At 45.3% G+C, this 25,199-nt stretch overlaps 1 protein-coding gene across 1 annotated transcript; it reads right to left on the bottom strand.

Moving 5' to 3' along the window:
* Nucleotides 1–3,787: 3,787 nt before the first annotated feature.
* rfx1a (regulatory factor X, 1a (influences HLA class II expression)) lies at nucleotides 3,788–23,848 on the bottom strand. The gene is made up of 19 exons (XM_038988429.1): nucleotides 23,726–23,848; nucleotides 19,780–20,042; nucleotides 19,453–19,581; nucleotides 18,324–18,436; nucleotides 17,485–17,589; nucleotides 15,755–15,852; nucleotides 15,032–15,461; nucleotides 12,231–12,412; nucleotides 11,938–12,057; nucleotides 11,585–11,715; nucleotides 11,065–11,183; nucleotides 10,201–10,310; nucleotides 9,930–10,081; nucleotides 8,008–8,105; nucleotides 7,740–7,889; nucleotides 7,056–7,264; nucleotides 6,649–6,802; nucleotides 6,475–6,520; nucleotides 3,788–6,251 (listed from the first exon to the last, which is right to left on the bottom strand). The coding sequence occupies exons 2-19, from the start codon at nucleotides 20,018–20,020 to the stop codon at nucleotides 6,097–6,099; spliced, it is 2,742 nt and encodes a 913-aa protein (XP_038844357.1). The 5' UTR covers nucleotides 20,021–20,042; nucleotides 23,726–23,848; the 3' UTR covers nucleotides 3,788–6,096.
* Nucleotides 23,849–25,199: the final 1,351 nt, after the last annotated feature.

Below are 25,199 nucleotides of genomic sequence, written 5' to 3'. Positions count from 1 at the left end.
GATTTGTCGTGCCCTCTTCATGATTGTCTTAGTGTGTTTGGACCATTCTAGTTTGTTGATGTGGACACCAAGGAACTTGAAGCTCTCAACCTGCTCCACTGCAGCCCCGTCGATGAGAATGGGGGCGTACTCAGTCCTCCTTTTCCTGTAGCCCACAATCATCTCTTTAGTCTTGGTTACGTTGAGGGATAGGTTGTTATTCTGGCACCATCCGGCCAGGTCTCTGATCTCCTCCCTATAGGCTGTTCCGTCGTTGTCGGTGATCAGGCCTACCACTGTTGTGTCGTCTGCAAACTTAATGATGGTGTTGGAGTCGTGCCTGGCCATGCAGTCGTGGGTAAACAGGGAGTATAGGAGGGGACTGAGTACGCACCCCTGGGGGGCTCCAGTGTTGAGGATCAGCATGGCAGATGTGTTGCTACCTACCCTCACCACCTGGGGGGGGCCCGTCTGAAAGTCCAGGATCCAGTTGCAGAGGGAGGTGTTTAGTCCCAGGATCCTTAGCTTAGTGATGAGCTTTGAGGGTACTATGGTGTTAAACGCTGAGCTGTAGTCAATGAATAGCATTCTCACATAGGTGTTCCTTTTGTCCAGGTGGGAAAGGGCAGTGTGGAGTGCAATAGAGATTGCATCATCTGTGGATCTGTTTGGGCGGTATGCAAATTGGGGTGGGTCTAGGGTTTCTGGGAATATGGTGTTGATGTGAGCCATTACCAGCCTTTCAAAGCACTTCATGGCTACGGACGTGAGTGCTACGGGTTTGTAGTCATTTAGGCAGGTTGCCTTCGTGTTCTTGGGCACAGGGACTATGGTGGTCTGCTTGAAACATGTTGGTATTACAGACTCAATCAGGGACATGTTGAAAATGTCAGGGAAGACACCTGCCAGTTGGTCTGTGCAAGAGGCGTCACTACAGTACCTGGTTCGATTCCAGGCTGTATAACATCCGGCCGTGATTGGGAGTTCCATAGGACAGCGCACAATTGGCCCAGTGTCGTCCGGGTTTGGCTGGAGTAGGCCGTCATTGTAAATAAGAATTTGTTCTTAACTGACTTGCCTAGTTAAATTACTATCCCATTCCCACCACTAGGGGTGACTAGAGAGCTGCCTCGTGTAGCCTCACCTTTTTACTTATTTTTATTTAACTAGGCAAGTCAGTTAAGAACAAATTCTTATTTACTTCCAGAGTTCTAGGTTAATTAGTGCCTGTTTGGCTATGCGAGAGCAGCGAGACTACCTTAACTGTAGTGTGTCAGCATGTAGACAACAACACATTAACTAAATGTCTATCAAAGAGTAAGTAAACCACTTAAAGCCTTCCAATGTGCTTTCACCACAGTCTATTACAATGTAGGTTAAGACCCCACCGTGACTTGACCACAGTCTGTTTTCAGGAAAATGTATTTACTGTGGTCCTTCGTTTGTGTGTGGTGTGTGTGTTAGTATTACAGTTTCTCAATTCCTGTCACACCGAAAGAGGACAGGAAGCTGAACATGAGCTCTTATGTCAGTAAGAATTTCACTGTAAGGTCTACACGTGTTGTATTCGGTGCATGTGAAAAATGCAATTTGATTTGATTCTGAGCAGTGCTTGCCACAAAGACTATGTGACAGACCAGGGGTCTATTTACTAGGAACCAAACGGAAGCAAACAGGACGAAATGGGGAGGGACCTACATAAATTTGTCCAATAGAAACATTTATTTTCTGAAACAGTTTGCACTAATGAATACACCACAGCCACTGTGATGGAAAGTACAGTCTTTGTACATCACAATGTAGAATACCCACATCCTGCTCCAACGGAAACGAGTCTGTACATTTCAGAGGAGAAAACAAAGGCAAGGGTGTGACAACTTAAAAAATTCTTAATTTATTTTATATCTTTGAAATTAAAAACATTTGAAGTGCATTCTACAACCTCCCAAAGGCACAGTCATACGTGTATTTGACCAGATTCATAAAACACTGCCACACAATACCATTTTTGTTTTTAGAAGTAAGAAACTGAACTCTATAAAAATGACAAACATTTTTGTCTGGAAAAGAATGGCCATGGTATAGGGAGATCCGCAGGACATGGGAGGATATATCATCAGTTGTGGTAGCAGCAGACGCCCCAGAGGGTTAAACATGCTGGTTTAGAGGTCCACGCTGCGTGCTCAAGATATGCATTGCTGCCTTTGAAAACATTCTTGTGACACTTAAATGCAATGAAATGTTCATACAATACATGTTCAACAACCGAACTGATAGTGGTGGACAATGTTCTATGAAAATGGCTTCAACAAAAAATCAACAGCAGAAAGACATTAGCAGGAAGGAAACGAGTGAGACAGAATGAGAAATGTAGAGGAAGTTAAGGTGACTGATTCCCCTGTCTCGTTTCACATCGAGCCTGACCCCAGATCTGTTTGTGCTGTCATTCCAACTTCTATAAGACAGCACAAACAGATCTGGGACCATGCTAAACCCATACAACAATGGCACCGAATGTAAGGGTCTTCCTCAGAATACCTTACACCTGTGCGCTGCGATTCCATCAGACACAGATATACAGTTCTGTACATGAGAGATCTACAGGGATCTTGAAGTGGAGACTGTCTGTGATAAATAGGCAGAACTGTGATATTCTAGCCTGGTACCCGATCAGTTTGTGCTGTCCCGCCAACTTATAAGGTCATTGTCAAACCAGGAGTTGGCAAGATAGTACAAACATATTTGGGACCAGGCTACTGACATCTCACCATATAAAAGGACAGTCATTGACTGTGACTGTGCAAAAGAAGCAGGACCCTTGGCCTGTGTATGTATGGAGAGCTCACATGAGGAGAACTGAAATCAAACATGCACACTCACACTCAATAACAACTCTCAGTAAATACACATACACACAAAATATACTTAGTGTGTGACAGATTGACACCACATCACCAGACAAAGAAAGGTTCACTTTGTGACAATGAAAAGGAAATAGAGTGACACACATATATATAATTATATTATCGCATTTTAACTCAGTCCAGCACAGTCCTTCTTGGAATATGTAAACAAACAAAGTAGTTATTTGAAATCAGAAATGTTTGGCACAGAAATGAAAAAGACAAAACAAACATAAAAAATAAGACTGGCGCAATGACGTGTGGACAACAAGAGGCCACAAAGGTCTCAACAGAAACCAATAAAACAGATGGCAATGAAGCACTTGAAAACACAAACAGGAATATATATTGAACTGATCCCTCTTTACGGAACTGCACATTCAGCAGCAGAGGCAGATGGACACTGCAGCTGAGAGAAATTAATGGGACTACTTTTCCACATCTATGGGGTTGACATGGAAACACCTTTAAACCAGGGTTTTATATTTTGTGTGCGTGTGTGAGTGGTTGTGACAGGAACCCCCAAAACCATGCCACTCTTTTTCAGGAAAGGAACTAATCAAATTAAAAAGAACCAATAAAAACATTCACCCAAAATGATTTTGAATGCCTTTGAAAATATCCACCAAATATACAGTCAACACTTCTTCTGAAGCACAGACTCAACAATCGTACAACCAGACACACGTTACAAGACACACACACGATCACAAAAATCCACGCATGTTCATTCACACCCTAAAAATACAGCACAGCAGTAGGACCCCAGCACGCACGCACGCACGCACGCACGCACGCACGCACGCACGCACGCACGCACGCACGCACGCACGCACGCACGCACGCACGCACGCACGCACGCACGCACGCACGCACGCACGCACGCACACACACACACACACACACACACACACACACACACACACCACGGGCATCAAAAACACACACACACCCCACGGGCATCAAAAACACACACACACAACAACTCTCTTTACAGTCTGTCTGCTGTCACCCACACGCCCCATCTCCTTCTGACTGGCTCTTGGGCTTTGATTGACATGAGAGTGACAGCTAAATGGACAATCTAGAACTGCAGAATCGTAAGCAGCCATTTCCTCTTCCATCCTCTTCCTCCCTCCGTTCCTCCCTATACAGAAGGGTTGGGTAAGGGAGAACAAACTGTTAACCGTCACATCTTCAGGACCACCGTGGTACAGCAGACAGTTGTTGGAGGGTAGTTTAGGTTGGCATGTACATTGCGCTGCCCTGTTGTCAGCCAGTGACACCAATACAGAGAAACATGGCAGGTCCTTGTTCAATACACAGATCCATCCAAGTGACAACAAACACTTTCTCTTCACTTCATGGGTCGGGCGGATGTGTGTGTGTAAGTTCACCCTGTGTCCTTTGTCCAGCAATGCCGGACCGGTGATTGTGTGCACATCCATGCATGTGTGGTATCTGTGCTTACAGCAGCCTTGTGCCATACAGACCTTATTGGGACTGTGTCTGTGTGTGTCTGTGTGTGTCAGTGAGTGTCAGTGTGTGTCTGTGTGTGTGTGCACTGATGGGTCAGCATCTATGTGTAGAGACTGCAGCAATTTTCATTGAGTGTATGAACATTGTGTGTGTGTGTGTGTGTGTACAGTATCTACACTCAAATGTGTGTAGAAACTGTACATTAGAGGTTGACACGGGAACAGGTCTGTCAGGAATGGGAAGTTCTAGAGTCATGTTCGGGACAGCACAGGATCCACAATCCACAGGATTGTAATGTGTGGAGCATTTCATTCAAATAAACTGTGTAGGCCTAATACCGTTTACTTAATAAAAAAAAATCTAAATATAATGATAATTTCCTTCCTTCCAGCTCACTCTCACGCCTCGCTTCAGTTGGAGTCAGTCACTACTTTACGCCCCGATCACACGATAGTGTCATTACGCAAAATGGTACGCAGCATCATCTGGATATGTGTGCAACAAAAGTTCAACATTCACCTTCTGCTACCATTTCTGTCAGGCCGTCTTCACATACAGTTTGATGCACTGATAAATCCAACGGATGCACCACACAGAACGCACTGCAACTGCCTCTGCAACGCAATGCTGCAAGGCAAACACAGCGTTCCAGTGGAAATGAATGTACATCTGGTGTACCAAAATGCAATGACGCTATTGGTGTGATCGAGGCGTAACGGAGGAAATTATTTCTGCGTGTAAAAATCTGCATGAGACGGGAGTGATTACTATCAGAATGGGACGGGAGCGATTACTATCAGAATGGGACGGGAGTGATTACTATCAGAATGGGACGGGAGTGATTACTATCAGAATGGGACGGGAGCGATTACTATCAGAATGGGACGGGAGCGATTACTATCAGAATGGGACGGGAGTGATTACTATCAGAATGGGACGGGAGTGATTACTATCAGAATGGGACGGGAGCGATTACTATCAGAATGGGACGGGAGCGATTACTATCAGAATGGGACGGGAGTGATTACTATCAGAATGGGACGTGAGCGATTACTATCAGAATGGGACGGGAGTGATTACTATCAGAATGAGACGGGAGCGATTAGTATCAGAATGGGACGGGAGCGATTACTATCAGAATGGGACGGGAGTGATTACTATCAGAATGAGACGGGAGTGATTACTATCAGAATGGGACGGGAGCGATTACTATCAGAATGGGACGGGAGTGATTACTATCAGAATGGGACGGGAGTGATTACTATCAGAATGGGACGTGAGCGATTACTATCAGAATGGGACGGGAGTGATTACTATCAGAATGAGACGGGAGCGATTAGTATCAGAATGGGACGGGAGCGATTACTATCAGAATGGGACGGGAGTGATTACTATCAGAATGAGACGGGAGTGATTACTATCAGAATGGGACGGGAGCGATTACTATCAGAATGGGACGGGAGTGATTAGTATCAGAATGGGACAGGAAAGTTCCGGGGTTATAGAAACGGGATCCGGGCATTACAGGAAAACTAATTTACAGGGCAAGACGGAACAGGAATGAATTTTCCCTCCCGTGTCAACCTCTAGTGTACATATTAGTGTATATAAGGGTTTCTTGGTGTATGTGTGTATACACATGTGTATCAATCAATGCGGTTATGTGTGTGTATTTGTGTAAGTCAGTCTGTGGATGTAAGTGTGTTTGTGCATGTGTGTATCAGTGTGTGTGTGTTCAGTCCTGGCCCGTGGTGAAGAGTACTCTCTGGTCGGTTCTGGCCAGCTTTGTAGGTGGCTCCAGAGACTCCTCCCCCAGCCCCGCCCCGTCAGAGGGCAGAGACAGCTCCTGACACTCGTCATCGCTCTCCTCTTCCTCCTCCTCTTCCTCTTCTGGAAGACAGACACAAGTGGGAGGAAGGTTAATATCAGAAACCATGGATATAGGAATAGATTGCCCAATGCCAAATGAGTCCCTAACCCCTACCCCCTATGCTCTCAGATCTCCACAAATGCGTAAGGGGAAGGGATTGATCTGGGAATGGGCAATCCTCAATAAGTAGCTTCATGTCTGGCTGCCATGTGCTTTGTATCAAACAACATGGATGGTAGTTACCTTTGTCTGGATCCAGTGGGTTCAAACTCCTGCCAAGACTGGCGAACTGTGAGACATAGGAAATTAGTCAGCAACAATTGAATGGTAACAACTGAACAATGGTAACTAATATCAAAAGCACATTAGCTTTTTTGGTTTGGGCCACTGTGCACGTGTGTGTATACGTGTGTGTACCTCTCCCATGACAGCGATGGGTGTCTCTCCTTTAGCCTGGGCCACTCTGTGTTCTATCAGGTAGTACATGTACTCATCATACAGCAGTCTGATCAGGTGGAAGGATCCAAAGCTGGCAGCACTACGCAGAGTCAGGTCTCTGATCACCATGGAACTGGATGGAGAGGAGGAGGAGGAACAGATCAGTTGGGCATGGATAAACAAATCTGGATTTCCTGACTAACCAGGAAAAAAACGTCTCTGACAGGAGCGTTGTAAAATTTAAGGACCTTTCCCAAATTTCCCAGTTGGAGGATTCCCTCCCTGCCTATTCCCATTTGATTCTAGTTGAAAATGTGTGAAATTACTGGAAATGTTCAACCGTATTTAGCAGTCATGGGACTAGATGGGACTAATCCCATTCTCACCTGTAGAAGGACCACTTGAGCAGGAAGAGCTTGGCTGCCTTGGGGAAGGCAGCGCTGGCCTGGTAGGGCTTTAGGACCTGGGAGACCACCCCGTCCAGCCAGGCAGCCCACTGCTCCAGAGAGTTCTGCTGCTGCAGGGTCAGCTTGAAGTCCTGCTCCAACTGCTGCACTACACGGTCCTCACAGCGACACACCCACGACGCCTGCTCCTGTATGGAGAGAGAGGGAAGGAGAGGGAGAGAGAGAGAGGAGGGGAAGAGGAAAAAAGAGACAGAGGGGGAGAGAGAGGTGGAGGGCGAGAAAGACAGGGGGAGAGAGGAAAAGAGAGAGGGGGGAGGGGGAGAGGAAAAGAGACAGAGGAGGGGAGAGAGAGTGAAAGAAAGAGGGGAGGAAGGGGAGAGAAAGAGAGAGAGTCGTCAGTATCCAGTCTCATTTTTGTCACTTCACAATTACAAAATATAGTAGTTGAATGACAAGGTAACATAGGCAACCTGTGTTATGTCAGTAGGACAACAACAACAACACACAGAGCTTTAGGACATTATACTACATCACCCAAACAAACACTACAGGGATCACCATCAGTGCTGGTCTGCATCATATGAATATAATGACATGTCTATGGTCTGGACAGTGTCTGACTGTTACTATACTCTGTAACCACAGGTCTTAGGTCAGACAGACCTGAACGTTGGCGAAGTCCACACGGTTGAGGTCGCTGAGCATCTGGTTTATCTGAGCTGTGTTCTGTAGCACGGCCCTGGCTGCCTGGGCCAGGTGGTTCAGAGAGGTGTACCTGCGCAGCGTCTGGGCAAACGAACTGGCTGACGTTACCTGGAGGATGAGAGGAGGAAGTGAGAAAAGAGAGCGTGACAAGACCTCACCAAGAACACACACACACACAGCAGAAACCAACACATGCTGCCCAACACGCATGCAAGCAGACACACACCTTAATGCGGACCATCTCTTCTGGGATGTTCATCATAGCGTTGGTCAACCAACTCTCCAGACTTTTGGCAAAGTTGCGGATGGCTTGAGTTAAGGCACCTGTGGACAGGAGAGAGAGAGGTGTTGACACAGGGCTGAACTGAATGTGCTCTCCTATGTGGTGGTGAACAGAATGTCTTTGAACTCAAACCAGCTTTGAGAGTTGAGGATCTCTGTGTTTTATTGTGTTATGTAGAATCTCCACCAGGCCTATGTCATGTTATGTAGATAAATTAGTGTAATATAGTGCTATGTCGTGTCACACAGTATAATGTAGTGCAGCATAACGCTATGTCTTGTGTACTGTAATATAGTGTAATGTTGTGCTATGTAGTATTATACAGTGCCTTCAGAAACTATTCACAACATGTAGTTGTGTAAAAAGTGGGATTAAAATAGATGTTTTTGTCAACGATCTACAAAAAATACTATGTAATGTCAAAGTGGAAGAAAAATTCTAACATTTGTAAAAAATAAATAAAAATTTCAAAAAATATATAAACACTAATATATCTTGATTAGATAAGTATTCAACTCCCTCAGTCAATACATGTTAGAATCACCTTTGGCAGCGATTACAGCTGTCAGTCTTTCTAGCTAAGAGCTTTCCACACATCGATTGTGCAACATTTTCCCATTTATTATTTAAATAATTCTTCAAGCTCTGTCAAATTGGTTGTTGATCATTGCTAGACAACCATTTTCAGGTCTTGCCATAGATTTTCAAGCAGATTTACAGTAAGTCAAAACTGTAACTCGGCCACTCAGGAACATTCCCTGTCTTCTTGGTAAGCAACTCCAGTGTAGATTTGGCCTTGTGTTTTAGGTTATTGTCCTGCTGAAAGATGAATTAATCTCCCAGTGTCTGGTGGAAAGCAGACTGAACCAGGTTTTCCTCTAGGACTTTGCCTGTGCTTATCTCCATTCTGTTTCTTTTTTTATACTGAAAAACTCCCCAGTCCTTAACGATTACAAGCATACCCATAACATTATGCAGACACCACTATGCTTGGAAATATGGAGAGTGGTACTCAGTACTGTGTTGTATTGGATTTGCCCCAAACATAACACTTTGTATTCAGGACAAAAAGTGAATTGCTTCGCCACATTTTTTTGCAGTATTACTTTAGTGCCTGTTTTGTAATCTTTTCCTTCTGTACAGGCTTATTTCTTTTCACTCTGTCAATTAGGTTCGTATTGTGGAATAACTACAATGTTGTTGATCCATCCTCAGTTTTCTCCAATCACACCCATTAAACTCTGTAACTGTTTTAAAGTCACCATTGACCTCATGGTGAAATCCAGAGCGGCTTCTTGATACACCGTCCAAAGTGTAATTAATAACTTCAGCATGCTCAAAGGGATATTCACCCATCTACCAATAGGTGCCCTTCTTTGCGAAGCATTGGAAAACCTTACAGGTCTTTATGGTTGAATCTGTGCTTGAAATTCACTGCTCGACTGAGGCACCTTACATATAATTGTATGTGTGGGGTACAGAGAGGTAGTCACTCAAAAATCATGTTAAACACTATTATTTGTGTTTAACACCGAGTCCATGCAACTTATGTGACTTGTTAAGTACATTTTTACTCCTGAACTTATTTAGGCTTGCCATAACAAAGAGGTTGAATACTTATTGATCCAAGACATTCCAGATTTTCATTTGTAAAAATGTGTAAATACATAAGTTCACGTTGACATTACGGGGTATTGTGTCTAGGCCAGGGACAAACAATCTCAATTTAATCCGTTTAAAAATTCAGACTTCAACACAACAAAATGTGGAAAAGGTCAAGAGGTTTGAAGGCCCATTCTGAAGGCCCTCTATACTGCTCTGTAGTTTTATCAGTATGATGTGTTGTGTAGTGCGTTCTAACTCACTGGGGATGGGCCGCAGCACGTCGGGGATGAGGATCTCCACCAGGCCCTGGTACAGGGTGTTGTCACAGTCGCGGCTCCAGCGGAGCACAGGGTCGTACTTACACAGGATCACTAGACAGTCCTTAGGCAGGCGCTTCTCAGACTCATCATGTCTGTTACAACAATACAGATACGTTAGAAAATGACACAGGATTCTCGAAAATATGACTTGATATATTTTTTTAAAATGAGTTGCTTTAGTAGCATATTGAAGTCCCAGGACAAGACGTACACAGCCAGTGTGCCAGTGTCTCCACTCGGGCTCTCTTCAAACCTCCAGAAGGTCTTCCACAGGGTCTCCACCAGGGTGAACTGCAGGTTGATCGTCACGTCCAGAATAGCCTGGAAACAAAGAGGGAACACCAGCACCATCAGTATCAACTAGCTCAGCTCCTCCCTTTATGCAAAGGATGCACAGGACAGCTGGACAGACAGAAACAACAGCGTGACGTACAGATGACATGTACATAACAGGACTATACAAGAACTGATGAATGAGCAATGACACATACACCAGGGGTAGGTCTCTGTACAGACAGACAGGGGTAGGTCTCTGTACAGACAGACAGGGGTAGGTCTCTGTACAGACAGACAGGGGTAGGTCTCTGTACATACAGACAGGGGTAGGTCTCTGTACAGACAGACAGAGGTAGGTCTCTGTACAGACAGACAGGGGTAGGTCTCTGTACAGACAGACAGGGGTAGGTCTCTGTACAGACAGACAGGGGTAGGCCTCTGTACAAACAGACAGGGGTAGGCCTCTGTACAAACAGACAGGGGTAGGCCTCTGTACAGACAGACAGGGGTAGGCCTCTGTACAGACAGACAGGGGTAGGCCTCTGTACAGACAGACAGGTGTAGGCCTCAGTACAGACAGACAGGGGTAGGCCTCTGTACAGACAGACATGGGTAGGCCTCTGTACAGACAGACAGGGGTAGGCCTCTGTACAGACAAACAGGGGTAGGCTTCTGTACAGATAGACAGCGGTAGGCCTCTGTACAGACAGACAGACAGGGGTAGGCCTCTCTATAGACAGACAGACACACAGTAACATACTGTACATATAAACAACCAGTGTGACATACAGACAGGCACCTCACAGTGTTCCCGATACAGCAGCTGGAAGCTCTTGATGTGCTCCAGTTCTATGCCCTCCGGTAGGGCCTTCCCCTGCAGGTCAAGGTCAGGGAACTCTGGGAGGGTCCGAGACGCGTCTGCATGGGGACAGAAGATAATATTAATTGTGTATTTACACAGATACTGTAAATGTCTGACCTGTTTTCACACTGTCTGTAACCTACTGAAGTTCATTTGTTAGCGTTTAATAAATGTCCCGGTTGTCCATTCCGTTAATCAGTCAGTCTATAACTCTGAGATTTGTATCTTTGTATTTCTCTACTGTACTTGGTCAAATATGGTAAAATGTTATTACATAGTAGGTACATTTGAATCACTCTTCCGTTTCTTTGGGGGTCATATAAACACTAAGTGAAGTAGCTACTCATTGACTCCAGTCCTTATTGTTACCATATGATGTAAACAACAAGACGGTACAATAAGGTGTTACCCCAATTCCCCCTAGTGTTGACAGACCTGACGCCTCCCACCCTCTCACCCAGGAACTGCTGGTACTGCTGCACTTGGGCGCTGATGTCAGAGAGCCCCGCCCCCTGCTGTTGCTGCTGTTGGCCCGAGCCTGCCGCCGTGCCATTGGTCATCCCCTCCACCTTCTGCACCGGCTTCAACCTGGGGAGGAGGGGTTCATGATGAAAATAATGAAGTTCCTTTATACAGCAGGGAGGTGTCAATGAGAGAGATACAACAAAATGACACAATAAGTTCTAGGAATAAGGACAGAAATACAGAAATGAAATGAGAGAAAGGCAGACAGAGATAGTGAGAGAGAGAGAGAGAGAGAGAGACAGAGAGATGCAGAGAGAGAGAGAGAGAGAGAGGTTGATAGCCCACCTCTGTTTCTGAGAGAAGGGCTGCTGTCTCATGGCCAGGTGCTGCTGGTCCTCCATCAGTCGGATCAGAGAGGAGCAGGCCTTGATTCTCAGGCCGTAATAGTGGTACTTGGAGTTCCCCCTGGAACACACACACAACTCAGCCTCTGATTCAGCCTATGCTTTTGGGGCATCAGTGTGTGTGTGTGTGTGTGTGCGTGCGTGCGTGCGTGCGTGCGTGCGTGCGTGCGTGCGTGCGTGCGTGCGTGCGTGCGTGCGTGCGTGCGTGCGTGTGTATTATATAACCCGTCTCACCGGGTGCCCAGGCGGCGCGTGCGTAGCCCCATGAATACGGATCTGATCAGCTTCCCAAAGGAGGCAGCGTTGACGGGCTCCAGCTTCTGCTCCTGGCAGTGCAGCAGGTAGTGGCAGTAGAGGGTGGAGCGAGGCAGACTGACCCCTTCAGCTGTCTCATAGTTATCTAGCAGCCACTGCACCTGGCAGAGAGGGACACACAGAGGGAGGAGAGATGGATGGGTTAGTCAACAAACACACACTAGTCATAGGTTTGGTTTCTGAGCGTTATATATGATCAATCATTAGTTCTAATAGAGACATGAGGGGGGGCAGAAGTAAGCTTGGGAGGGGCTGCAGTGCAGGGAGAACGATCCCATGTAGCAGTACTGATAAGGGGAGGAACCGTTAAAGGCCCAGATCACTCAGCTCACTGGCTAGCAATAATAATGCAATGATTAGTGAGGAGGAGACTCCACCCAAAGTGGGGTCTGTATACTACCACGGGTGAAACCATGTGTTTGTCTAATGCAGCTGTATTGACCCTCTGGACAGAATAAACTTGGTTTAAAGATTGTCTGTTGAGTTTGTACTCTGGAAACTAGAACCTAACACCACTCATAAACAAATAAAAATAGTGATGGGATGCTTGCCAAACAGGCAGTTTACAATAGGAGGAATTTAAATAAGAATACAGAGTTGACTTATTTCAATCAAAGTTGCACTTCTATAAGATGCATGAAAACATGATGAAGCCATGTTCCTCCTACAGTCTAGTACTGAGACTAGTAGAACAGCCATCTCCCTCCTACAGTCTAGTACTGAGACTAGGAAAACAGCCATGTCCCTCCTACAGTCTAGTACTGAGACTAGTAGAACAGACATGTCCCTCCTACAGTCTAGTACTGAGACTAGTAGAACAGCCATGTCCCTCCTACAGTCTAGTACTGAGACTAGTAGAACAGCCATGTCCCTCCTACAGTCTAGTACTGAGACTAGTAGAACAGCCATGTCCCTCCTACAGTCTAGTACTGAGACTAGTAGAACAGCCATGTCCCTCCTACAGTCTAGTACTGAGACTAGTAGATCAGCCATGTCCCTCCTACAGTCTAGTACGGAGACTAGGAAAAAAGCCATGTTCCTCCTACAGTCTAGTACGGAGACTAGTAGAACAGCCATGTTCCCTCTACAGTCTAGTACTGAGACTAGTAGAACAGCCATGTCCCTCCTACAGTCTAGTACTGAGACTAGTAGAACAGCCATGTCCCTCCAACAGTCTAGTACTGAGACTAGTAGAACAGCCATGTCCCTCCAACAGTCTAGTACTGAGACTAGTAGAACAGACATGTCCCTCCTACAGTCTAGTACTGAGACTAGTAGAACAGCCATGTCCCTCCAACAGTCTAGTACTGAGACTAGTAGAACAGCCATGTCCCTCCAACAGTCTAGTACTGAGACTAGTAGAACAGCCATGTCCCTCCTACAGTCTAGTACTGAGACTAGTAGAACAGCCATGTCCCTCCTACAGTCTAGTACTGAGACTAGTAGAACAGCCATGTCCCTCCAACAGTCTAGTACTGAGACTAGTAGAACAGCCATGTCCCTCCTACAGTCTAGTACTGAGATTAGTAGAACAGCCATGTCCCTCCTACAGTCTAGTACTGAGACTAGGAAAACAGCCATGTCCCTCCAACAGTCTAGTACTGAGACTAGTAGAACAGCCATGTCCCTCCTACAGTCTAGTACTGAGACTAGTAGAACAGCCATGTCCCTCCTACAGTCTAGTACTGAGACTAGTAGAACAGCCATGTTCCTCCAACAGTCTAGTACTGAGACTAGTAGAACAGCCATGTCCCTCCAACAGTCTAGTACTGAGACTAGTAGACAGACATGTCCCTCCTACAGTCTAGTACTGAGACTAGTAGAACAGCCATGTCCCTCCTACAGTCTAGTACTGAGACTAGTAGAACAGCCATGTCCCTCCAACAGTCTAGTACTGAGACTAGTAGAACAGCCATGTCCCTCCAACAGTCTAGTACTGAGACTAGTAGAACAGCCATGTCCCTCCTACAGTCTAGTACTGAGACTAGTAGAACAGCCATGTCCCTCCTACAGTCTAGTACTGAGACTAGTAGAACAGCCATGTCCCTCCTACAGTCTAGTACTGAGACTAGTAGAACAGCCATGTCCATCCAACAGTCTAGTACTGAGACTAGTAGAACAGCCATGTCCCTCCTACAGTCTAGTACTGAGACTAGTAGAACAGCCATGATCCTCCAACAGTCTAGTACTGAGACTAGTAGAACAGCCATGTCCCTCCAACAGTCTAGTACTGAGACGAGTAGAACAGCCATGTCCCTCCAACAGTCTAGTACTGAGACGAGTAGAACAGCCATGTCCCTCCAACAGTCTAGTACTGAGACTAGTAGAACAGCCATGTCCCTCCTACAGTCTAGTACTGAGACTAGTAGAACAGCCATGTTCCTCCAACAGTCTAGTACTGAGACTAGTAGAACAGCCATGTCCCTCCTACAGTCTAGTACTGAGACTAGTAGAACAGACATGTCCCTCCTACAGTCTAGTACTGAGACTAGTAGAACAGCCATGTCCCTCCAACAGTCTAGTACTGAGACTAGTAGAACAGCCATGTCCCTCCTACAGTCTAGTACTGAGACTAGTAGAACAGCCATGTCCCTCCTACAGTCTAGTACTGAGACTAGTAGAACAGCCATGTCCCTCCTACAGTCTAGTACTGAGACTAGTAGAACACTGATAGGTGTGTGTGAGAGAATAGTATTGAGATTGGCGTCTCTGCCTCATACCTTTTTGTCTGCCGACGGTACGCCACTACCCTCCTCGCCCTCTGTTGTACTGACGGTGGCAGGAGAGGAGCGGGCGTTGTGGGAGGAGTAGCCCCCCTGACTGTTGCCGCTCAGCATGTACCCCCCCTGGATCACATAGCTGCCCCCGCTTCCATTAGCCCCCGCCCCTTCCCCAGTCCCATTGGCTGTTCCCCCTGTCGCCACCACTGTCGCCCCACCCCCAGTGGCGGCCGCCGGATTGGCCACGATCTGGCCTGTGCCAGCCACGTACATAGACACACCACCGGTGGAGCCCGTTGTCACGGAGACGGTCAGTGGTGTGCCGGTGGTGGGGATCTGTGAGCCAGAAGTGGGAGGGGCTTCGTAGTAAGGGGCGGCGGTGGTCTGAGTGTACAAAGGGGTGTCTGTGTAGGTGAAGCTGCCTGAACGACTGGAGAGAGGGAGGAGGGGGGAAGAGGGAGGGATGAAGGGAGCAGGGGAGGAGAGAGGGACAGTTAGTTTCAAATTCAGCAGTTTAACTGTTGTCTTGAAAGATAAACCACTGCATCACAAAAATAACAGTCCCAGATCTGTCTGTGCTGTCTGGCCAACTCCACTGTCGAGTTTTAGAAGTTGAGGTGATCTAGCTAGCAACAGTCAACAAACGATATAAGCATAGTGGCATAGCATTATATCACCATAGACAGGTAGTGTTCAGAGAGAGTAGTGGAGAGGAAAGCTTACATTGTGCTGGTGGTGTAGTTGTTGTCTCCTCCTTCAACATACTGCACCTGATTGGTGTACACATGCTGCACTGGCACCTGCTGGAGCTGCTGCTGCACCTGACACACACACACACACACACACACACACACACACACACACACACACACACACACACACACACACACACACACACACACACACACACACACACACACACACACACACACACACACACACACACACACACACACACACACACACACAGGCATGAGTACACACACAGAGTCGGTCAAAACACTAATCTACTCCCCCTCCTCCAATTTCCTTTGAAGTGTGTTCAAATATTTCAACTGTAGTCAAATCATGAGGCATACCACATCAATCACAGGCTCATTCACTTCAATGGGAAAATGACCTTGACTTGCAGGCTTCTCCCCTTACCCTTCACATTGCTCTTTCCTACCTTCTTGTCTCAGCCTTAATCTCACTCCACTCTGTTACCCACTGACAGCCTCTCTAGGATACCTAACTTCCATTTAAAGCTGCAATAAGTCATTTTGGGGCGAAACAATTCCATTCACATATAACTGTGTTATGGATCTGTCATTCTCACTGAAAACAAGTCTTAGAAGTGGTAGATCTGTTCTATGTATTTCTCTGCTTCCTGTTCAGAAGTTTCGTTTTTGCGTCTTTTACTAGGTTTTGTACACCAGCTTCAAACAGCTGAAAATACAATATTTCTGGTTACAAAAAAAATATTTCACAGCGGTTTAGATGTACAATGATTCTCCACACTTACACTTGCTTGTTTTGTCACATAAACTGAAATCAGGCAAACTATTTTGTATTTAACTTTTATTTAACTAGGCAAGTCACTTAAGAACAAATTCCTATTTACAATGACGGCCTACCCCGGCCAAACCAGGACGACCCTGGGCCAATTGTGCAGCGCCCTATGGGACTCCCAATCATAGCCGGATGTGATACAGCCTGGATTCGAACCAGGGACTGTAGTGACACCTCTTCCACTGAGATGCAGTGCCTTAGACCGCTGCGCCACTCGGGAGCCCGGAAATGGCGGAGCAATTTCTGCACAGTGCATCTTTAAGTTAAAACTGCACTTAGTAGTGGGAGACTAAGGCAGAAATTCTACCTAATTGACCTACTCTGAGGGCAGAGGCTGCGTCAAACAGGAGTGGCTGTCCTTGGGCTGTGGTGACCGTGGGGTAGCCTCCCATCTCCATCCCCTCCCAGCCCAGCGAGAGCACTGACAGGGACAAGGCGAAGGGAGGGATGACCAGGGGGAGGGAGAGGGGGAAGTAGGAGGGGTACTCCTGGAGGCTGTGTCCGTCTGTCTGCATGTCTGGGTGTCTGTCTGACGGCACCCATGCAAAGTACTGTGCGTCTGTCCTGCTCTGCTCTGCTGTTGTCCACTCCTCCTCTATCTCTCGGTCTCTCCCTACGTCTGTCTCATCCCTCTCTCTCTGTTTGTTATGCGAACTCTGGAACCAACCAACCAGGAGGGAAATGTTGTGATGTTTATCTGGCTCAGCAGGACCAAAGGAATACATAATACAATGCAATACAGTGCATTTTTGAGTGTGTGTGTGTGTGTGTGTGTGTGTGTGTGTGTGTGTGTGTGTGTGTGTGTGTGTGTGTGTGTGTGTGTGTGTGTGTCTGTGTGTGTGTCTGTGTGTGTGTCTGTGTGTGTGTCTGTGTGTGTGTCTGTGTGTGTGTTTGCGTCTTACCTCCTGAGTGAGGTGGATGGGCTGCAGGTTGGTGACACTCAGCTGGGTGGTGATACCCTGTTCAGTCTTGGCTGTGATCTGGGACGTTGCCTGCACCACTGACCTCTAAGGACAGGAAACACAACACAGATAGATTCACACAGTGTGTAGCTAAGACAATAGCGTCTGGTAGTTAAGATAATAGCCCTGTTACATCAGCTCAAACTGGGTGTGACGAGAACTGAACATTTTTCCTCATTCTTCCCATGTCCTGACTTGTCTAACACATGTTTCACACCGTACTACTATGGCTGACCCTGTAAAACAACACATTTCACTGCACCTATCCAGTGTGTGACAATAAAACATCTGAGTTACTGTTTTGCCATCTGAGAGCAGTTAGACACCATAGGCTTGAGAGACTAGTAAGTATTTTGAGCTATTTCCGGCCAAGTTTCTCTCGGGGAACAGCAAATGCTAGTTTCGATACTTTTTCCTCAATTCTTGGTTTGTCCAGAGGTTGTTACCGTAAAACCCATAACTATCACTTCTCATTTCCCACATAATAGTGCACCAATGCTGGACACCAAATACCGGAGGGATGCATAAATACTTTATGTCAGCACTATTTTGGCTTCACCAAGTCTTATGATGAGTTGCGAATAATAAACTGTTTTTTCTGTGTGGTTTCAAGTGAGTTGCAATTGTTCAATATCATGTGTCTACCAGGATCATGTTCATTAGGGCATGAAACAGAAAAATGTCCAGATAGTCACCTCTCTGTTTTAATCTGTTTTCTTCTGTTTGGTGCCTAATGAACATGACCCAGGTGTGAATGTGAGAGGGGAAGGGACCTCTACCTGCTGTGCTGCTTGCACCTGCTGCACCACCTGTGTGGGAACCCCAGTCTGCTGTACCACAGCTGGAGGAGGGCTGGAGTCAGACACAGAGTCACTTGAATGGAGAGAGCCCTCTGTGGAGAGAGAGTGAGAGAGAAAGGGAGAGAGAGAAAGAGAAAGAGAGAAAGGGAGAGAAAGGGGGAGAGAGGGGTGTGGAGGAAGGGAGAAAGGGAGAGAGAAAAACAGAGAGAGAGAAAGACCTGTTAATATGAAACTGACTTCTCTCTGAGCTACTACACCCACATATTACAGTACACAACCTCTTCATGATAAGCAAGAGCACAGGGACAGAGTTCACAGCGGTCAGAGACATTCCATTCATTGCAGGTTTTTAGATTCATTTGGTAGAAACTGTGAATCAGAACGTCTCTCTTAAGATCAAGAACAGAGCTTGAACAGGAAGCTATGAGACTTGTTACTTCCTCTCTCTCAGGCCCATCTAACAACGTGACACCAATGTAATCTGATTCTAATTTATCTTTAGTTTTATGATTTAGAATTTCTGTAAAGCATATCGTACCTATTCTAAGCTAATAGCCTGGTTCCTCTCTAGGTTTCTTCCTAGGTTTTGGCCTTTCTAGGGAGTTTTTCCTAGCCACCGTGCTTCTACACCTGCATTGCTTGCTGTTTGGGGTTTTAGGCTGGGTTTCTGTACAGCACTTTGAGATATCAGCTGATGTAAGAAGGGCTATATAAATAAATTTGATTTCATTTCATTTAAAATAATGTTTGCACCATGTTTTGTGCTTTATTTTTATTTTTAATCCCAGCCCCCATTTCCGCAGAAGGCATTTTGCCTTTTGGTAGGCCATCATTGTACATAATAATTTGTTCTTCACTAACTTGCCTAGTTAAATAAAGGGTCAATAAAATGAAATAATTACAAATTGTCAGGTTTCTGAATGAAATGCCGCAATAATGTAGCCTGGTCCCAGGTGTGTTTGTGCTTTCTTGCCAACTCTTATGGTCTGCGTGACAATGACCATAGGAGTTGTCAAACAGATCTGGGACCAGGCTAGTGTCGGTCATGACTTCAGATAAATTAAGTCTACAGTCAGTAGCATGTGATGTGATGCTGAGCCCGGCTCACCTGTGACGGTGACTACGATGTACTGGGGGGCGTTCTGGGCGTTGTTGGCCTGTGATGAGGAACCCTGGATCTCAGCCGTCACATACTGGGTCTGGGGGGGAGGAGCCTGTGTGGGCGCCACCTGGACAACTGATACAGACACTAGGGTTTATTTATTGCATGATACACATTGTCATAAGCATCTGAATTGATGCATACCTATAAGACATGACTCAAAATGACATAAAAGTACATAAATGTATCAATGAAACATAAATATTTATTTATACATCACAATTAATAAATGTATAACAATCAAATGAAAATTTATACTGGCAGAAACAATACCTGCTGTCTTCTGTGCCGCTGTGGGAGTGGCTTGTGCAGGGGGTGTGGTTTGTCCTGCTGCGGCTGCAGGAGCCCCCACCGTGGTCTGAAGCTCGGCCAGGAACTGCTGCGTAGGAGCTACCACGGTGTGTGGGGCAGCGGAGGCTGAGGACTGTCCGGCCACCGTCACACTCCCACTCGCTGCCCCTTGGGGCTGGGTCGTCACGGGCTGCAACTCCCCAACGTAGCCTGTCGTGGCCATCACGAGAACTGGGCCTCAGACACTGAATATGTGAAAAATAAAATAAAATCTTGTTAGCTGAGGGATCTAGCTGAAGCCTGTGTGCCAGTCTTATTCTGCTCTCTTGCCAATTCCTAACGGAATTCTTGTGTTTGGCTTGACAATGACAGCAATGTTGTTGGGAAGAGCACAAACAGATCGAGGACCAGGCTAATCTACAATGAACAAAAATATAAAAGCAACATGAAACCATTTCAAAGATTTTACTGAGTTACAGTTCATATAAGGAAATCAGTCAATGTAAATAAATTCATCAGGCCCTAATCTATGGATTTCACATGACTGGGAATACAGATGTGCATCCGCTGGTCACAGATACCTTTTTAAAAAAGGTAGGGGCGTGGATCAGAAAACCAGTCAGTATCTGGTGTGACCACCATGCATCTCCTTCGCATAGAGTTGATCAGGCTGTTGATGGTTGCCTATGGAATGTTGTCCTACTCCTCTTCAATGGCTGTGCGAAGTTGCTGGGTATTGGCGGGAACTGGAACACGCTGTCGTACACATCAATCCAGAGCATCCCAAACATGCTCAATGGGTGACATGTCTGGTGAGTATGCAGGTCATGGAAGAACTGGGACATTTTCATCTTCCAGGAATTGTGTACAGATCCTTGCGACATGGAGCTGTGCATTATCATGCTAAAACATGAGCTGATGGCGGCGGATGAATGGCACGACAATGGGCCTCTTCACAATATATCTGTGACTTCAAATTGGCATTGATAAAATGCAATTGTGTTCGTTGTCCGCAGCTTATGCCTGCCCATACAATAACCCCACCCCCACTATGGGGCACTCTGTTCACAACTTTGACATCAGCAAACCGCTCGCTCACACAATGCCATACACGCTGTCTGCCATCTGCCCAGTACAGTTGAAACCGGGATTCATACATGAAGAGAACACTTCTCCAGCGTGCCAGTGACCATCGAAGGGGAGAATTTTCCCATGTCGATTACGAAGCCGAACTGCAGTCAGGTCAAGACCCTGGTGAGGATGACGAGCACGCAGATGAGCTTCCCCGAGACTGTTTCTGACAGTTCGTGCAGAAACTCTTCAGTTGTGCAAACCCAGTTTCATCAGCTGTCTGGGTGCCTGGTCTCAGACGATCCCGCAGGTGAAGAAGCCAGATGTGGAGATCCTGGGCTGGCGTGGTTACACATGGTCTGTGGTTGTGAGGCCAGTTGTAAGTACTGACAAATTCTCTAAAACGACATTAGGGCGGCTAATGGTAGAAAAATGAACATTCAAATCTCTGGCAACAGCTCTGGTACATTCCTGCAGTCAGCATGCCAATTGCACGGTCCCTCAAAACATGAAACATCTGTGGCATTGTGTTGTGTGATACAACTGCACATTTTAAAGTGGCCTTTCATTGTCCCCAACACAAGGTGCACCTGTGTAATGATCATACTGTTTAATCAGCTTCTTGATATGCCACACCTGTCAGATGGATGGATTATCTTGGCAAAGGAGAAATGCTCACCAACAGGGATGTAAACAAATTTGTGCACAAAATTTGAGAGAAATAAGCTTTTTGTGTGTATGGAACATTTCTGAGATCTTTTATTTCAGCTAATGAAATATGGGACCAACACTTTACATGTTGTGTTTATATTTTTCTTCAGTGTAGCTATAGATAGTAATTGTTAAATCGTTGCTTTATCTTGAATGGAGCCTTATCATCATCATCATCATCCAGACTGTTCCTTAACGTGATAATGATTGAGTCAGTGAAGCCAGATGGAACCCAGCAGGAGAGGTTTCTTATCAACACCTGGCTTTTTACCGCTGTCTCAGAATCAGAATCACCTTTATTCGCCATGTGCATTTGCACATACTCTGAATTGTACTTGGTGATATGGTGTTGCTAGTGATAGACAACATTAAGAGACAGAATACAGAATACAGACAGAGAAGTTTAAACACAGTTTACATACATTTTAAACAATTATACCACCGTAATGAATGTATTGTAGCACTGCTTTTAATTAATTCCATAATTGAAATTGCTATACACATGGGGAACTTCTGTTTCCTTACACATATTCTGTCTGGGCCTAATAATGAGTCAATTCACTTATGACTGAGATTTCCCCTCCAAAGACTGTTAGTGGTACAGCTAGAGAAGAGGTGTGGGGGAGGAGAAGGCTTGAAGGGAAAGAAAGGCATGCATTTGGTGTCCTGTTACCTGTAATGCGATCAGTCATCTCTAATGTGACTGCTGCCGCTACAGGCCAGAAGGATTTTTACATTTACATTTTTGTGATTTAGCAGACACTCATATCCAGAGCGACTTACAGTAGTGAGTGCATTCATTTTAATACTTTTTTTTGTACTGGTCCCTCGTGGGAATCGAACACACCAACTGAGCTTCACGGGACTGCAACATGAGTAAAGTGGGGAAACCCATCTCCATTCTGCTTGTCTATTGACACTGCGTAAAGCATTGGTGTTGTTTTTACTTTTAGTTCACTTGTAAATTACACTGTTAATGAAGGGGTAATAACATGGTGTCTGGATGAACTAATGAATTTAGGCCATTCTTTTAGAATAGAATATCCAGCCTCTAGCTTTGACATGTCTATTTCTCCCTAAAGTACCAAACCCTTCTCTCACTCGCTTTCTCTCATATACAGAAGAGACACTGCTCTGTGGAATTTATAACAGTATAGCAGGTTTACAGATGTGAAGCAAAATGTTTTCAAGAACACTACCATTTCACCCCTTTTTAACCTATTCAATAGTATTGGTTTTATTGAGTAGCCAATACTCAGCAAATAACTATATATGACCTATGCTGTTGCCAAAATGAGAGGAAGATATACATTTTTGGACAAAATTCAGTTTAGCTATCCAAATGAATGAGTTAATGCTTGGAATTAACGCAAATGCCCCCCCATATTTCAAGGTCCTTGCCACTGTAACTTACATCTGCATAATATAGTCAGTCGCGCCCCTCACTGACACGCCCCTCTTTACATTGCTTGCTTGACTTCACTTCCCAGTGCCACCTTTCTACCCTTCGTACGGGCTTGAGAACTAAAACCTCTGGCCGGCTATTTCTCTTTATTTACCAAATTACAATGCATCTTTAGTTAGCTTTTGTTTTTTTTATCCAGGCTACTACTATCAGCTCGCAGTGAGATTGGCTAGCAGCAACTAGCTAGCTAACGTTGGTAAACTAGTCAACCTCTGTCTCAGCCAGGCAGAAGGACATATTGCGTTAAAGCTGATAAAATAGGTAAAGTTAGAACATTATTTGACACACGCCACTGTGGTATTCCACGTAGCCTGCTAGCTAACATTAGCTTCGAGCTGGTCAGCAAGCTGCATGTCAACAGCTGAGCTAGCTAACGGTCGTTAGCTTGTCTCGCGTATCTACAACACCCGCCATTTTGTACCCATATCGTGCATTTGACATCGCCATAACAACGGCCTGGGTATTAAAGCGTCATGTAAGGCATAATGTACTGAGACACCGCGTTTCAAGAGACACTATTGATGAGCCAACAAGCAAGTTAGCTAGCTAGAGACGTTGGCAACCAGTTTGCTATAAATGGCTACTGAAACAGGCAACAAAAAAAACAGCCGCATCCAACATAATGTTTCATTTGAAATGTTAGAAGCACACGTAAGCTATCTAATATGTTTAGAGTTTCACCTCTGATTCCAAGTGAATTTCCCACCGGTATTTTTGTTTTTTATTTTTTTCAAGGATTCAGGCTGTTGTTGTTGATTCTCGTTGCTGGGTTCTTGTCGCCAGGGCTACCGTGGCTATGGCGCTTCGTCCTCACCGGGGCAACTGTTGCTACCCACCCGCTTTCTTCCCTCCCCCTTATTCGCGTTGATTGGCAGACAACTCCCAACATGTTTTAAAGTGGTAGTACCACATAATTTGTCGATACAAAGCACTTTATCACATCTGTGAGAAACCCATGTCCAGCTTGAACATGAAATTAAACAACTGAGGCGGATCCCATATCCGGGATAGAAATTTGATTATTCTAATGTCAATCAACTTGTGATTTGGTAGTAACACTGTATCTCAGTTTGATCGCCGTTTTATTTGATCAAATACGTTGAAATAAAATGTTACATTAAGTTACACAATGCGACCTCAATGTCACCTGGTCTGCAAACATGCAACTTTATTATTGTGTAGGCCTATACCTAGTGTAGCAAGCTCTTTTAGAGCAATAAGGTTAAGTGAAAGTGACATAGCTACTATATTGCAGATGAGTGATCAGTGAATTTAGTTGTCTAAAACAACAACGCTGTATATGAACACTGAATGAAAATGAGTAGTTAAACATGGATTCTGTTCTCTCTCTCTCTCCTGCTCTCTCTCACACATTTAATGTAAAGGGATTTATTGGCATGGGAAACACAGTGAAATACATGGGTCTATGTTTTTGGTTGGATAGGTTTCTCAATTTCTTTCTTAGGTTTTTGCATTCTTCATCAAACCATTTGTCATTGTTGTTAATTTTCTTAGGTTGTCTGCTTGACATTTTTAGATTTGATAAGGCAGCTGAAAGGTCAAATTTACTTTAGGCTTTGTAATGACAAGTTTAACTATTGCAGTGAAACGTTTTCTAAAAGGGATTGAATTTGTTGTTGCCCAATTTTTGGGGGGTAGTTTTCTACGCTACTTTCCTCCCATCGATAGCATATCTTAGTATTATACAGTCCCTTTTGCTTTGATGCCTGATGATTGAATATTGCGATTTTCAAATAGACTGGGATTTTGCTGTGATCTGATAGGTGTGTCAGTGGGCTGACTGTGAATGCTCTGAGAAACTCTGGGTTGGGATCAATGATAAAGCAATCTACAGTACCACTGTCAAGGGATGAACTGTAGGTGTACCTACCATAGGAGTCCCCTCAAAGCTTACCAGTGACTAAGTACAGACCCAGTAACCGACATAGCTGCAAGAACTGTGACCAATGTTTGTTGGTTGTTTTGTAGTAGTTATGTCTAGGGGGAAATATTGGGGAGGGAATGTGCTCTTGCACACACACAAACATAAACTCAGCAAAAAAAGAAACGTCCTTTCACTGTCAACTGCGTTTATTTTCAGCAAACTTAACATGTGTAAATATTTGTATGAAAATAACAAGATTCAACAACTGAG

Source organism: Salvelinus namaycush, chromosome 3 (genome assembly GCF_016432855.1).
Source record: "Salvelinus namaycush isolate Seneca chromosome 3, SaNama_1.0, whole genome shotgun sequence".
NCBI lineage: Eukaryota > Metazoa > Chordata > Actinopteri > Salmoniformes > Salmonidae > Salvelinus > Salvelinus namaycush.
The sequence above is the reverse complement of the archived record's forward strand: the minus strand, read 5'-3'. Positions and strand labels throughout refer to the sequence as shown.

What these genes read in the sequence shown, in the direction of transcription:
- rfx1a (XM_038988429.1), bottom strand. Translation starts at nt 20,020, where the DNA reads ATGGCCACGACAGGCTACGTTGGGGAGTTGCAGCCCGTGACGACCCAG. An exon ending in CATCGTAGTCACCGTCACAG is followed by an intron (nt 18,437 to 19,452) that starts GTGAGCCGGGCT and finishes CTCTCTCCACAG; the next exon opens with AGGGCTCTCTCCATTCAAGT. An exon ending in ACGCGCCGCCTGGGCACCCG is followed by an intron (nt 12,058 to 12,230) that starts GTGAGACGGGTT and finishes TGTGTGTTCCAG; the next exon opens with GGGGAACTCCAAGTACCACT.